This window comes from Gigantopelta aegis, chromosome 2 (genome assembly GCF_016097555.1).
Source record: "Gigantopelta aegis isolate Gae_Host chromosome 2, Gae_host_genome, whole genome shotgun sequence".
Lineage (NCBI taxonomy): Eukaryota > Metazoa > Mollusca > Gastropoda > Neomphalida > Peltospiridae > Gigantopelta > Gigantopelta aegis.
The window spans coordinates 35,139,331-35,153,873 of record NC_054700.1 but is presented as its reverse complement, the minus strand read 5'-3'; the positions used below and the strand labels follow the sequence as shown (position 1 = coordinate 35,153,873).

Here is a 14,543-nt window from a genome sequence, read left to right as displayed (position 1 = left end):
GTAATACACAAGGCTGTTGTAATCTTTTCCCATAATTCTGATTGTTTCTTCTCTTTATCTGCACTGCCAACAATCTTCTTTGAACGTATGCAGCAATTTTTGTTATTACTAGGATTGATTCCCATCAATGGGCCCATTAGGCTATTTCTCATTCTAGCCAGTGCACCATGACTGATATATCAAAGGCCGTGGTATGTACTATCCTGCTTGTGGGATGGTGCATATAAAGATCTCTTGCTACTAATGGAAAAATGTAGCGGTTTTCTTTCTAAGACTATGTCAAAATTAACAAATGTTTCACATTCAATAGCCGTTGATTAATAAATCAATGTGCTCTAGTGGTGTCGTTAAACATTTAACAAACTTAAACTTTTTCCAAAAAACTACCAAGTCTTAGAAGGTCTGACATGGCTGTCATTGTCCTAATATACCCTCTATGAGTTACGCACTTGTTGTTAACAAATCACCACAAAGATTGTAGGAAAGGAGTTACTGCCATTTCAAGACCAGCATGCATTCATCTATATAGGCTGGCTATGATCAACATAATATATCACCACCAAAATCCAATATATATTTTATATGGCTGTCATTTGATTTATACTCTTGTTTTTGTAACAACATCAGAGATATAATGCAGGATTGTTGCCTAGATGTGTTTACATGTATGTGTGTACATTGGCTAGCATATAACCAATAAGGGATTGTTGGCTAGATGTGTGTTTACATGTATGTGTGTACATTGGCCAGCATATAACCAATAAGGGATTGTTGGCTAGATGTGTTTACATGTATGTGTGTACATTGGCCAGCATATAACCAATAAGGGATTGTTGGCTAGATGTGTTTACATGTATGTGTGTACATTGGCCAGGATTGTTCGCTAGATGTGTTTACATGTATGTGTGTACATTGGCCAGCATATAACCAATAAGGGATTGTTGGCTAGATGTGTTTACATGTATGTGTGTACATTGGCCAGCATATAACCAATAAGGGATTGTTGGCTAGATGTGTTTACATGTATGTGTGTACATTGGCCAGCATATAACCAATAAGGGATTGTTGGCTAGATGTGTTTACATGTATGTGTGTACATTGGCCCCCCACAAATGATAATGTAACCGCATATACCAATAAGGGATTGTTGGCTAGATGTGTGTTTACATGTATGTGTGTACATTGGCCAGCATATAACCAATAAGGGATTGTTGGCTAGATGTGTTTACATGTATGTGTGTACATTGGCCAGCATATAACCAATACGGGTCAGGACATAGCCCAATGGTAAAGCACTCACTTGATGCATGATCGGTCCCCATTGGTGGGCTCATAATTGGGCTATTTTTTGTTCCAGGCTGTGCACCACGACTGGTACATTGTATATCAAAGGCCATGGTATGTGATATCCTGTCTGCATATATATATAAGGGATCCCTTGCTACTAATTGAAAAAGGTAGCAGACTTCCTTTCTGAGACTACTTCAGAATCACCAAATGTTTGACATCCAATAGCTGATGATTAATAAATCTATGTGCTCCATTGGTGTCGTTAAACAAAACAAACTTTGACTCGTTCTTCTTCTTTTTTTTGCCATATACATCCAGTCGATTAACATACTTATCATGCTAAATATTGCATACAAAGACTGGCTATATAGCCCAATAGCCATTGATTAATAAATCAAAGTATTCAAGTGGTGTCATTAAACAAAACAGAATTTAACTTTTTTCCATTTGCTTACATGTATAGCACCTCTAAAACCTGATGTGTTAGCATCAGTTAATTTGATTAAATTATTTTTAAGAATGGAACTTAGCTCAGACTAGTCAAAGAAGTGTTTTATTTAACGACGCACTCAACACATTTTATTTACGGTTATATGGCGTCAGACATATGGTTAAGGACCATACAGATATTTTTTAGATGAAACCCGCTGTCGCCACATAGGCTACTCTTTTACGACAGGCAGCAAGGTATCTTTTATTTGCGCTTCCTACAGGCAGGATAGCACAAACCATGGCCTTTGTTGAACCAGTTATGGATCACTGGTCGGTGCAAGTGGTTTACACCTACCCATTGAGCCTTGCGGAGCACTCACTCAAGGTTTGGAGTCGATATCTGGATTAAAAATCCCATGCCTCGACTGGGATCCGAACCCAGTACCTACCAGCCTGTAGACCGATGGCCTGCTACGATGCCACCGAGGCCGGTCCAGACTAGTCAAAGGCTGTGGTTTGTGCTTTCCTATCTGTCGGATGGTGCATATAAAAGATCCCTTGCTGCATTAGGAAAAATGCAGAGGGTTTTCTTGATGACTACATGTCAAAATTACCCAATGTTTGACATCCAACAGTCTATGATTAATTAATCAATGTGCTCTAGTGGTGCCGTTAAACAAAACAAACTTTAACTTTACCACTGAGCTATGTCCTGACTCTCTCATTGTGAAAGTATTCCATCCAAAACAGTGTAGCAGCTATAGCGTACAGATTGAGGATATTGAATGAGGATTTAGTGAATTAATTTGATCATCACTAATTGTGTGTGCTCATTTGACTGTAACAGCTGCTCAAGACTCCACTTTGCGTTTGAGCCGGTGCACGTGATCGATAAAGTCCTTCTTTATTAGTTTTATTTACCGCTTGCATGACAAGCTTCTTTTTTTTATCTTCTCCAAACTGTCTTTCGAAAGAGGAAGCGGTTCAGCTGTTGCGGAGTTAATCTGACGTCAGTGCCGATGGTGTTTGTAGAAATGCACGGAAAGCAGATCACTTCCCATTGAAGACCTTCTCTTCACATGATGCTTGTTTGCATGACCGGTTATTTAATTGATGAGTGACTGTGCAAGTTTGCATTTTATTGCATGTTGTGTGATCAAATATGTATATGCACGACAGGTCCGGTACGCTCAATTTTATGTGCAATGAAAAATGCTTTAATCGTATAAAAAAAAAGGAGTAAACCTAGTTCTTTGTTGATGTCTCTTTGGGAGCAGATCTTTAAATATATATGTCTTTGTTGGGTGTTTTTTTGCTGCTTCATTCAGTGTGTACATGTGTCGGGTAGCAATTCTATAATTAATGACCACCGTTCATAGAATGCCGTAGTAAACCGACTCTTTAAGATACAGTTTGCCACATGAGTTTCTATGGCTTCTATGTGTGAGGTGGTGGGCAATCGGTTCATGCCATTATCATATGCATGCATGCATGCATGCATGCGCATGCTATAAATATGTAGAGAGATCTCTCTCTGTCTCTGTCTCTGTCTCTCTAACTCTGTCTCTCTCTCTCTGTCTGTCTGTCTATCTATCTCTCTCTCTCTCTCTTTCTATCTGTGTCTCTGTCTATATCTCTGTCTCTCTATCTCTGTGAGTGCTCCGCAAGGCTCAATGGGTAGGTGTAAATCACTTGCACTGACCATTGATCCATAACTGGTTCAACAAAGGCAATGGGTTGTGCTATCCTGCCTGTGGGAAGCGCAAATAAAAGATCCCTTGCTGCTAATCGGAAAGAGTAGCCCATGTAGTGGCGACAGCGGGTTTCCTCTCAAAATCTGTGTGGTCCTTAACCATATGTCTGATGCCATATAACCATAAATAAAATGTGTTGAGTGCGTCGTTAAATAAAACATTTCTTTCTTTCTCTATCTCTGTCTATCTGTCTGTCTCTCTGTCTCTCTGTCTCTCTCTCTCTCTCTCTCTCTCTCTCTCTCTCTCTCTCTCTCTCTCTCTCTGTTCCCACATCACTCTCTCTGTTCCCCCACCACTCTTTCTTTCTTTCTCTCTCTCTCTCTCTCTCTCTCTCTCTCTCTCTCTCTCTCTCTCTCTCTCTCTCTCTCTCTCTCTCTCTCTCTCTCTCTCTCTCTCACCCTCCATCTATCTGTTTTTCTCTCTGTCTCACTCTGTGGCTCTCTCTATCTCCGTTTCCACATCTCTCTTTCTTTTCTCTTTATTTCTGTCTGTCTCTCTATCTCTGCCTGTCTCTCTCTCTCTTCTCTCTCTCTCTCTCTCTCTCTGTCTCTCTGTTCCCCCATCACTCTCTCTGTTCCCCCACCACTCTTTTCTTCTTTCTCTCTCTCTCTCTCTCTCTCTCTCTCTCTCTCTCTCTCTCTTCTCTCTCTCTCTCTCTCTCTCTCTCTCTCTCTCCCTCTCTCTCTCTCTCCCTCTCTCTTTCACTCTCTTTCACCCTCCATCTATCTGTTTTTCTCTCTGTCTCACTCTGTGGCTCTCTCTCTCTCTCTCTCCGTTTCCACATCTCTCTTTCTTTTCTCTTTATCTCTGTCTGTCTCTCTGTCTCTGTCTGTCTCTCTCTCTCTCTCTCTCTCTCTCTCTCTCTCTCTCTCTCTCTCTCTCTCTCTCTCTCTCTCTCTCCCCCTCCATCTATCTGATTTTTCTCTCTGTCTCACTCTGTGGCTCTCTCTCTCTATGTCTCTCTCTCTTTTTTTCTCTCTCTCTCTCTCTCTCTCTCTCTCTCTCCCCTCCATTTCTCCTGTCATACTTCTCCCCCTCCATCTGTTTTTTCTCTCTGTCTCACTCTGTGGCTCTCTCTCTCTCTCTCTCCGTTTCCACATCTCTCTTTCTTTTCTCTTTATCTCTGTCTGTCTGTCTATGTCTGCCTGTCTCTCTCTCTTTCTGTCTGTATCTCTGTCTCTCTTTCTGTCTGTGTCTGTGTCTATATCTCTCTATCTCTGTCTCTCTGTCTCTCTGTCTCTCTCTCTCTCTCTCTCTCTCTCTCTCTCTCTCTCTCTCTCCCTCTCTCTCTCTCTCTCTCTCTCTCTCTCTCGTTCTCCCCTCTCCTCTTTTTCCTCTCTTCTCTCTCTCGCCTCTCCCTCCATCTATCTGGGGTCTTTTTTCAGTCTCTCTGTCTCACTCTGTGGCTCTCTCTCTCGTCTCTCTCTCTCTCTCTCTCTCTCTCTCTCTCTCTCTCTCTCTCTCTCTCTGTCTCCCTCGCTCACTCACTCACTCACTCACTCACTCACTCTCTCACTCTCTCACTCTCAACTCTGAAGATTATGCCTGGTCTGTCCCACCAGTTTAATGGTGAATTAATAATATCACTGTCCACTCCAGTCATCTTCCTAAACCTATGGTAATAATACTACATTCAATTGTAGTTTTTTTATTTTTTTTTATTTTTTTTTGCGGTCAGGCAAAAAACCCATTGCATATATATACTACATGTATATTTGAATATTATTTTTATTTTTTCAGAACGGTTCAACACGTATGTGACGCTCAAACTTCAAAATGTGAAGTCCACGACAATTCAAGTTAAGGGCAACCATCCATGCTGGGAACAGGACTTCCTCTTGTGAGTGCTTTCTTTTTGGACAATCTCTGTTGTGATACATCTTTCCCCCCCCCCCCCCCCCTCCCCCAAAAAACCCCCAAAAACCCCAACCAAACAAACAAACAACAAATTTGAATGACAAAATTGTAAAACGTGATCAAGACTCTACCAAGACTCGTATCTCTGTGCACTGCAGAGTCGAATAAGCATTTGGCAAAATAGTGGTTGATTCCTTGAATCTCTATCCAGTGCCTCATAGAAGTTCTATAGGAGGATGGCCACTCCCGAGGAGATTCTTTACTGGAGATTTCATCTTTGTGCACTGCCACAAAGAAGACTGCTACTCCCAGACTAGTTTACTAGGGGGAAACCACATAAAACACAACAAAATATAAAGTGTTATTATACCAAGGACTCTGAAGCAGTTCACCCATTCCAACATTGGTAGACCCACTATTTAAGAAAACCAAAAAAACATATAATTCTTCATGAATGTTTTCCAATAAGGAAAATATTAATCAGTGTTAATGCCTCAACAAATACCGATTAACTAGATGAGGTAGATATTTTACGTATTCAAAAACATGAGTAGCGAATTCTAGTTATCGTATAACACTTCTAAAATGACATAAATCAAAGTTCTGAAGTCACCCCACCATTACTGGTAATATGACGCCATCGCGATTAACACCTTTAAAAGTAGGTTGATGTGAAGCACTTCCAACTAAATCTCATGAAAACGTTACACTCAGGTATACAAACTTCGTTGGCTATAATCAAATGACCCATTGACAGCAAAACAGTATTAACCGAGTTAATAATGGTAAATATCAAATGGGTTTATGACATGGATATTATGGGTAAGTTATAGGATAAATTGCATTATTCATTTTAAAAACATCAGACAACACCTAAAATGACAGAGTTTTCAAAATACACCTTGCACGGCACACTTGGTGATGTGGCTTGAACACTCTCACATTGCGTCCAGTGGGCCTGGTGCCAGATCTACATGTACTTGTAAAATACTCTTTCTAAAGCTTTCTTAACTCTGGTGAACAATAAGGAATAGCCTCTCCATCAGAATGTCTGTTTTTATGGTTAAACGTGGGGTTTTTTTTACAAAGATTTACATTCACTTTCATTTTCTGCCTTGATCTTTTCAGAGGTGGGACAGTGCTCACCTGATGTGCAATCGATCTAGGATCGATTCCCATCAGTGAGCTCATTGGGTTATTTTTCATTCCAGCCAGTGCTCCACAACTGGTGTAACAAAGGCCATGGTATGTACTATCCTTTCTGTGGGATAGTGCATATAAAAGATATTTGTGTGGTCCTTAACCATATGTCTGATGCCATATAACTGTAAATAAAATGTGTTGAGTGCATCCTTAAATTAAACATTTCCTTCCTTGATCTTTTCATTTATACCTCCCATAAATGTTGAGCTATATTAACAACCCTTAAACCCAAGTTCTTCATGTATATATTCAACTGGTGGGGTTTTATTTTCTCAAAAAATTAACTTCACCTCTCTGCAAGAGCATTTTCACCCTGAACCCAAATGTCCCACTAGCCAGTCAAATGGTCATAACTTTCCAATTCTGGTCATCATAGGCATTGGACCATGTTTAACACTGATGTTTGCTGTATTTCAACTCCACAGTTTAATTCTGGTCATCATAGGCATTGGACCATGTTTAACACTGATGTTTTCCGTATTTCAACTCCACAGTTTAATTCTGGTCATCGTAGGCATTGGACCATGTTTAACACTGATGTTTGCCATATTTCAACTCCACAGTTTAATTCTGGTCATCATAGGCATTGGACCATGTTTAACACTGATGTTTGCCGTAGTTCAACTCCACAGTTTAATTCTGGTCATCGTAGGCATTGGACCATGTCTAACACTGATGTTTGCCGTAGTTCAACTCCACAGTTTAATTCTGGTCATCGTAGGCATTGGACCATGTCTAACACTGATGTTTGCCGTATTTCAATTCCACAGTTTAATTCTGGTCATCGTAGGCATTGGACCATGTCTAACACTGATGTTTGCCGTATTTCAACTCCACAGTTTAATTCTGGTCATCGTAGGCATTGGACCATGTCTAACACTGATGTTTGCCGTATTTCAACTCCACAGTTTAATTCTGGTCATCGTAGGCATTGGACCATGTCTAACACTGATGTTTTCCGTATTTCAACTCCACAGTTTAATTCTGGTCATCGTAGGCATTGGACCTTGTCTAACACTGATGTTTTCCGTATTTCAACTCCACAGTTTAATTCTGGTCATCGTAGGCATTGGACCTTGTTTAACACTGATGTTTTCCGTATTTCAACTCCACAGTTTAATTCTGGTCATCGTAGGCATTGGACCTTGTTTAACACTGATGTTTGCCGTATTTCAACTCCACAGTTTAATTCTGGTCATCGTAGGCATTGGACCATGTTTAACACTGATGTTTGCCGTATTTCAACTCCACAGTTTAATTCTGGTCATCGTAGGCATTGGACCTTGTTTAACACTGATGTTTGCCGTATTTCAACTCCACAGTTTAATTCTGGTCATCGTAGGCATTGGACCTTGTTTAACACTGATGTTTTCCGTATTTCAACTCCACAGTTTAATTCTGGTCATCGTAGGCATTGGACCTTGTTTAACACTGATGTTTTCCGTATTTCAACTCCACAGTTTAATTCTGGTCATCCTAGGCATTGGACCTTGTTTAACACTGATGTTTGCCGTATTTCAACTCCACAGTTTAATTCTGGTCATCGTAGGCATTGGACCTTGTTTAACACTGATGTTTGCCGTATTTCAACTCCACAGTTTAATTCTGGTCATCGTAGGCATTGGACCTTGTTTAACACTGATGTTTTCCGTATTTCAACTCCACAGTTTAATTCTGGTCATCGTAGGCATTGGACCTTGTTTAACACTGATGTTTTCCGTATTTCAACTCCACAGTTTAATTCTGGTCATCCTAGGCATTGGACCTTGTTTAACACTGATGTTTGCCGTATTTCAACTCCACAGTTTAATTCTGGTCATCGTAGGCATTGGACCTTGTTTAACACTGATGTTTGCCGTATTTCAACTCCACAGTTTAATTCTGGTCATCGTAGGCATTGGACCATGTTTAACACTGATGTTTGCCGTATTTCAACTCCACAGTTTAATTCTGGTCATCGTAGGCATTGGACCATGTTTAACACTGATGTTTTCCGTATTTCAACTCCACAGTTTAATTCTGGTCATCGTAGGCATTGGACCATGTTTAACACTGATGTTTGCTGTATTTCAACTCCACAGTTTAGCCATGGATTGGTAAATAGCAATGTCTGTACTTACATGTGCCCAGAAAATAAAAAGATTTGAAAAACAAAATGGTTGCTGACAAACATACTTGCATACAGCAGTGGCAGATCTATAAGCCTAAGAGAAAATTGTTTCTTTAAATAAATCAGGCATCATACACTGTACACAAAATTCAAATAGCTCAATTCCCCCCCTTCCCCCGATGAACCGTTCCAAGTTATATGCCAAATTACCTAATAAAAAATGTGCAATATGTTAATATTTTGGACTTAATCCTACAGGACAGTTAATATTCAATAGAACCACAAATGTCCCCACCTGCTACTGACCCTGGTGAGGCTGCTGGTGCTCTCTTGCACTTCCCAGTGTGGGCAATCTCTCCTCCCTCCTACCCCAAACCCTTTCCTGTCCTGGAGGAGAAGCTGGCATGGGTCGGCACATGCATTCATGACAAGCATGCACTACAACAGCTTGCTCTGAATGTGCACATTAAATCCTATGACCTGACCTGACCTGACCTGACCTGACCTAACACTGTACAAATCTTTGCTTCAATGCATTCTTAAGCCTTCCCCATCCATCTTGACAATGCAACCTCTGGATTCACTCCATATAGTTCAGGGTTTTTTTTTCCTGAGTTCTAAAGATAGTAAGAAATAATGGTCATTTTTTAAAAAGCTGATCTCTGTGTCAATAGAATACGAGTTATGCATATTCACTAAATCCTCCAATTATCAGATATTTCACTAAGAGATTTTCCCCAGTAAAACTTGCATGAAGAATCCTTTTATCTTTTTTTTTCCGTAGGAAGGGAGGTGGGGGGGGGGGGGGGAGGGGAAGGATAGGGCACATTTATAAAATAAAAACCCCAATCCAAACCATGCAATCTCAAACCATTACCTCAGAGCTTAATTCTTTGAAAAATCATTGATCGTGTTTTTAAAAGTGACTGGCCGTGACATTCGGCGACGAAACCAGCTTTAGTCTTCTGAGCTCGTCTTCCCCCATTTCAAAGACTGCCGTGTGAGAAATTCCAAATTCCGCCACCAATTTAATCAAGTCTAGCATACTAGATAAGGAAAAGCAAGACCTGAGGGAATTGGGGATTTGGATGGGATAATGCTCTGTGACCTCATACAGACAGCCATGCGCACCGTTACCAAATTGAGGGCAGGTCCGCACTGATGTTCATCGTTATGTTGCATTCATACGCTGGGCATTTTAAAGGCCAAACTCTCATCATGGAGCTAATAACCCATTAGTCGGAGTAGTGGTCAGCTCTTGTCAAAGACTGGTGTTAAAAGAGTCGCGTTCACAGCACTGGAGCTTCTTTCTTTTTTTTGTAGTTGTGGGTCGGGGCTTTCTTGTAATAGTGTGATGAAAAAGGGAGCTGAGTTACTGTGATGTAGAAAATACAACTAAGTTGTAGTGTGATGAAAATCCACCTCATTTTCTGTCATGTAGAAAATACAGCTAAGATGTGTGGTAAAAAATAGTGCTGATTTGTGTGACAGAAAACACTGTTTAGAGTGTATACCACCAAATCAAATCCCACAGATGACAATAGTAACATATGTGAAAGTTGTATATGGCAAGTCAAATGCCATATAAAAAGAAATTATTGAAATTGAAATTATTGAAATCTTTACAGTGCTAACTTTGATTCAAAGCCACGTACAGTGATTATAGTCATCGTCAAGGTCATTGTGAACTTGTATGGTCAAGTGATGGCTAATTAATCAACCAGTATAGTTTAATAAATAAAATGACAAAATAATAATATTTTTTATTATGCACTGAATATGTGCTATAGGGTGTATACTACCAAATCAAATCCCATAGACTACAATAGTAACATATGTGGCTGAAACTCCTACCTGCAATGTTTCAATCAAAACACTACAGATATAAATACTACTACTCCTCACCCTTAAAGTGAATCAGAAATAATTGGGGGTCAAGCTGCTCATTTCAGAGAAAATGGGTAGCATCTATGACTATGGTACCCTAGTTCCGCACAAAATGTTAGTACCTTTTTTTTTTTACAGGTACTCCATACATGTTTCAAGCACAAGGCTACTTGACACAGTGGTATACTAGATGAAATAAAATTGCATGCATTTTTTGCCCAGATGAATTTAAAAAAAAACAAAAAAAACACACACACATATATCACCAATCACAGGCTTTTGTGGTATTAACTGCTCTATCACAAGTTTGGTGCACTTCAAACGTTGACCCAGTCAGAAGTTATTTGGTTTAGTACTACCTGTAAAGTTTTTTTTGTTTAACAATACCACTAGAGCACATTGATACATTAATCTTCATCAGCTGTTGGATGTCAAACGTTTGGTAATGTCAAACATTTGGTATGTACATAATGTATGTACTGTCCTGTCTATGGGAAAAGTGCATATAAAAGATTCCTTGCTGCTTTATCATTATCAGCAGTAGGTTTCCTTTTTACTGACAAAGTGTCTAAATAACCACATATCAGACACCAGATTAAAAACCGTATTTAAAATGTGCTGAGGTGTTGTTAAACAAACTTTCTTTTCCTTTCTCTTTCTTACAACAAGGTATTAAAATAACCACATATCAGACACTAAATTAAAAACCATAGTTTAAAATATGCTGAGGTGTCATTAAACAAACATTCCTTTCCTGTCTCTTTCTTACAACAAGGTGTCAAAATAACCACGTCAGACACCAGATTAAAAACCGTAGTTTAAAAATGTGTTGAGGTGTTGTTAAACCAACATTACTTTCCTTTCCTCTCTTTCTTTCAACAAGGTGTGAAAATAGCTACATGATAGACACCAGAATAAGTAGTTTAAAAATATGCTGAGGTGTCATTAAACCAACATTCCTTTCCTTTCCTCTCTTTCTTTCAACAAGGTGTGAAAATAGCTACATGATAGACACCAGAATAAGTAGTTTAAAAATATGCTGAGGTGTCATTAAACCAACATTCCTTTCCTTTCCTCTCTTTCTTTCAACAAGGTGTGAAAATAGCTACATGATAGACACCAGAATAAGTAGTTTAAAAATATGCTGAGGTGTCATTAAACCAACATTCCTTTCCTTTCCTCTCTTTCTTTCAACAAGGTGTGAAAATAGCTACATGATAGACACCAGAATAAGTAGTTTAAAAATATGCTGAGGTGTCATTAAACCAACATTCCTTTCCTTTCCTCTCTTTCTTTCAACAAGGTGTGAAAATAGCTACATGATAGACACCAGAATAAGTAGTTTAAAAATATGCTGAGGTGTCATTAAACCAACATTCCTTTCCTTTCCTGACTGAGACTGCATGCAGTTTTAAACTATCTTGAGAATGTAACGTGTGTCAGACGTGCAGCATAGAATCCTTGCATTGATCCTATAGTTGTTTTCCTCCATTTTCAAAGCCTGTTTACCTGTGACAACACCTGGAACAGGTAATAGGTACGTTGTCTGCAGGATTGAATTATAGCCACATGTTCTGCATTACTCTGTTGTTGTGCTCACTCAAGTTGAATAGATTAAAGATTACCAATAATGACATGCACGTAATAACTGATGGTGCGTAAATTCTTAATCAGACTTATGCGTTCCAGGTTCGTTTACAATAATAGCATTAATTAGAAAAGGTTGTTTTCAGTTTTTTGTTTTAAAAAGAAGAAGAAAACAAAATAATTCATGGCCTTTTTGTACTGCATTTGTTACCAAATCTCCATGGCAACCAGTGCTCTTGGCTGGTTTAGGAGTGGGACATAGCCCAGTGGTAAAGTGCTCGCCTTGTACACGATCGAGCTAGGATCGATCCCCATCGGTGTGTCCATTGAACTATTTATTGTTCCAGCCAGTGCACCATGACTAGCATATCAAAGGCTGTGGTATGTTTTATCCTGTCTGTGGGATGGTGCATATAAAAGATCTCTTTCTACTAACTGAAAAATGTAGCAAGTTTCCTCTCTAAGACTATATGTCAGAATTACCAAATGTTTGATATCCAATAACTGATGATTAATAAATCAATGTGCTCTAGTGGTGTCATGAAACAAAACAAACTTCTTCTTTTTTTGTTCTATCCTGTCTGTGGGATGGTGTATAGAAAGAGCCCTTGCTGCTAACTGAAAAAAGTAGCAAGTTTTCTCTCTAAGACTATATGTCAGAATTACCAAATGTTTGACATCCAGTATATAGCATAACTTTACCTTTAACTGGTTTATATCAAATATCATACATGTAAATGTGTGGAAGTGCATATAAAAGAGCCCTTGATACTAACTGAAAAAAGTAGCAAGTTTTCTCTCTAAGACTATATGTCACAATTACCAAATGTTTGACATCCAGTATATAGCATAACTTTACCTTTAACTGGTTTATATCAAATATCATACATGTAAATGTGTGGAAGTGCATATAAAAGATCCCTTGCTGCTAACTGAAAAAAGTAGCAAGTTTTCTCTCTAAGATTATATGTCAAAAGTACCAAATGTTTGACATCCAGTATATAGCATAACTTTACCTTTAACTGGTTTATATCAAATATCATACATGTAAATGTGTGGAAGTGCATATAAAAGATCCCTTGCTGCTAATGAACAAATGTAACAGGTGCGTCAGAATTATCAAATTTTGATCCAAATATAGCATTTTACCTTTAACTGATATCAAATATCATACATGTAAATGTGGAAAGTGCAATAAAAGATCCCTTGCTGCAACTGCAGTGATTAAACAGAGATTATTATTCAAGCTTGTGTGTAGTACTGATTTTACGAAACAAATGTCACGATTTTTGTTTTATAAGTAAGAATGAGGGTAATACATGAATTCTGACATGAGTTTCATAAAATCAGTACAACTTTTGTTTTATAAGTAAGAATGAGGGTAATACTCACACATGAGTGTATAAATGTCTTTATTATCCATATTATTATTGTGGGTTTTTTTTATGAATATCCACAACTAGAAGGAGACGATAAAATGACGTCATGTTTCACATACACAGTCTGAGCTAGAACTGGGGAACCACATTTGTATGTCAGGTTATGATGTCACTTTCCAAAATTATGTCATAACACTTGTTATTACACATGGGCTTCGTATGGTTTTATTAACTTGGTCATGTTAAACCATATGGATAATAATAAATCAATGTGCTCTAGTGGTGTCCAACCCCTACAATTGCCCACAGCAATCGGGGTGTTCTGCTGTATACTATATTCAGTCGTTTTTTTTTCTTCAGCATGTTTTTTTGGGTTTTTTTCCTTGAAAATTTTGTTAATTGCAGGGGTAGGGGTTCATTAAACTAAACAAACTTTGAGTCATACTAATTGAGTTTTCATCATCCGAATGACTCATCCTTCGGGACTCAAAATTCCATAGCACCAAACCACCCGTCCGCCTGTTACCGATCACGGTCGGACTGCAGGTGCTCCCTTGCACTTGACAGTGCAGGCGGTCCCCCCTTCATGCTCCCCACCCCTTTCCTGTCCTGGACGGAGGAACCAGCTGAGGCTGACACCTGCACCCAGGACAGGCATGGCTACAACAGCTTGCTCTGAATGTGCACGTTAAACTCTCTGACCTAACCTGACCTGACCTGACCTGACCTGACCTGACCTGATCTGACCATCACCAGTGCACCATGATCGTAATATGTTGGCTGTTGTATGCATTGGGCTTTCATAGGTAAATACATATAAAAAGTAAGTAAATAAAGTAATAAAGTAATAAATAAATGAAATCCAATGATTAAATAAACAAATAAATACTCTGAACAATAATACATGAAACAATAATAATAATAATTATATATATATCTTTTTTTTATATCCCAGTGCCCCCTTTCCTCTCTCCTTTGAATTCCATCTCGTTTCTTCCCGATCTGGCAACTCCTATCTTTCAACTTCTTTCGCTGTCCATCTCC

The 14,543-nt window shown here is 38.9% G+C and overlaps 1 protein-coding gene across 7 annotated transcripts in view; it reads left to right on the top strand.

The window, feature by feature from the left end:
• LOC121384461 (protein unc-13 homolog B-like) overlaps positions 1-14,543 on the top strand; it is a 254,702-nt gene that overhangs the window by 40,488 nt on the left and 199,671 nt on the right. For all 7 annotated transcript variants that reach the window (XM_041514890.1, XM_041514875.1, XM_041514902.1 and 4 more), the window contains exon 3: positions 5,217-5,316. In XM_041514890.1, the coding sequence (XP_041370824.1) occupies positions 5,217-5,316 (100 nt within the window). The remainder of the gene's footprint in view (positions 1-5,216; positions 5,317-14,543) is intronic.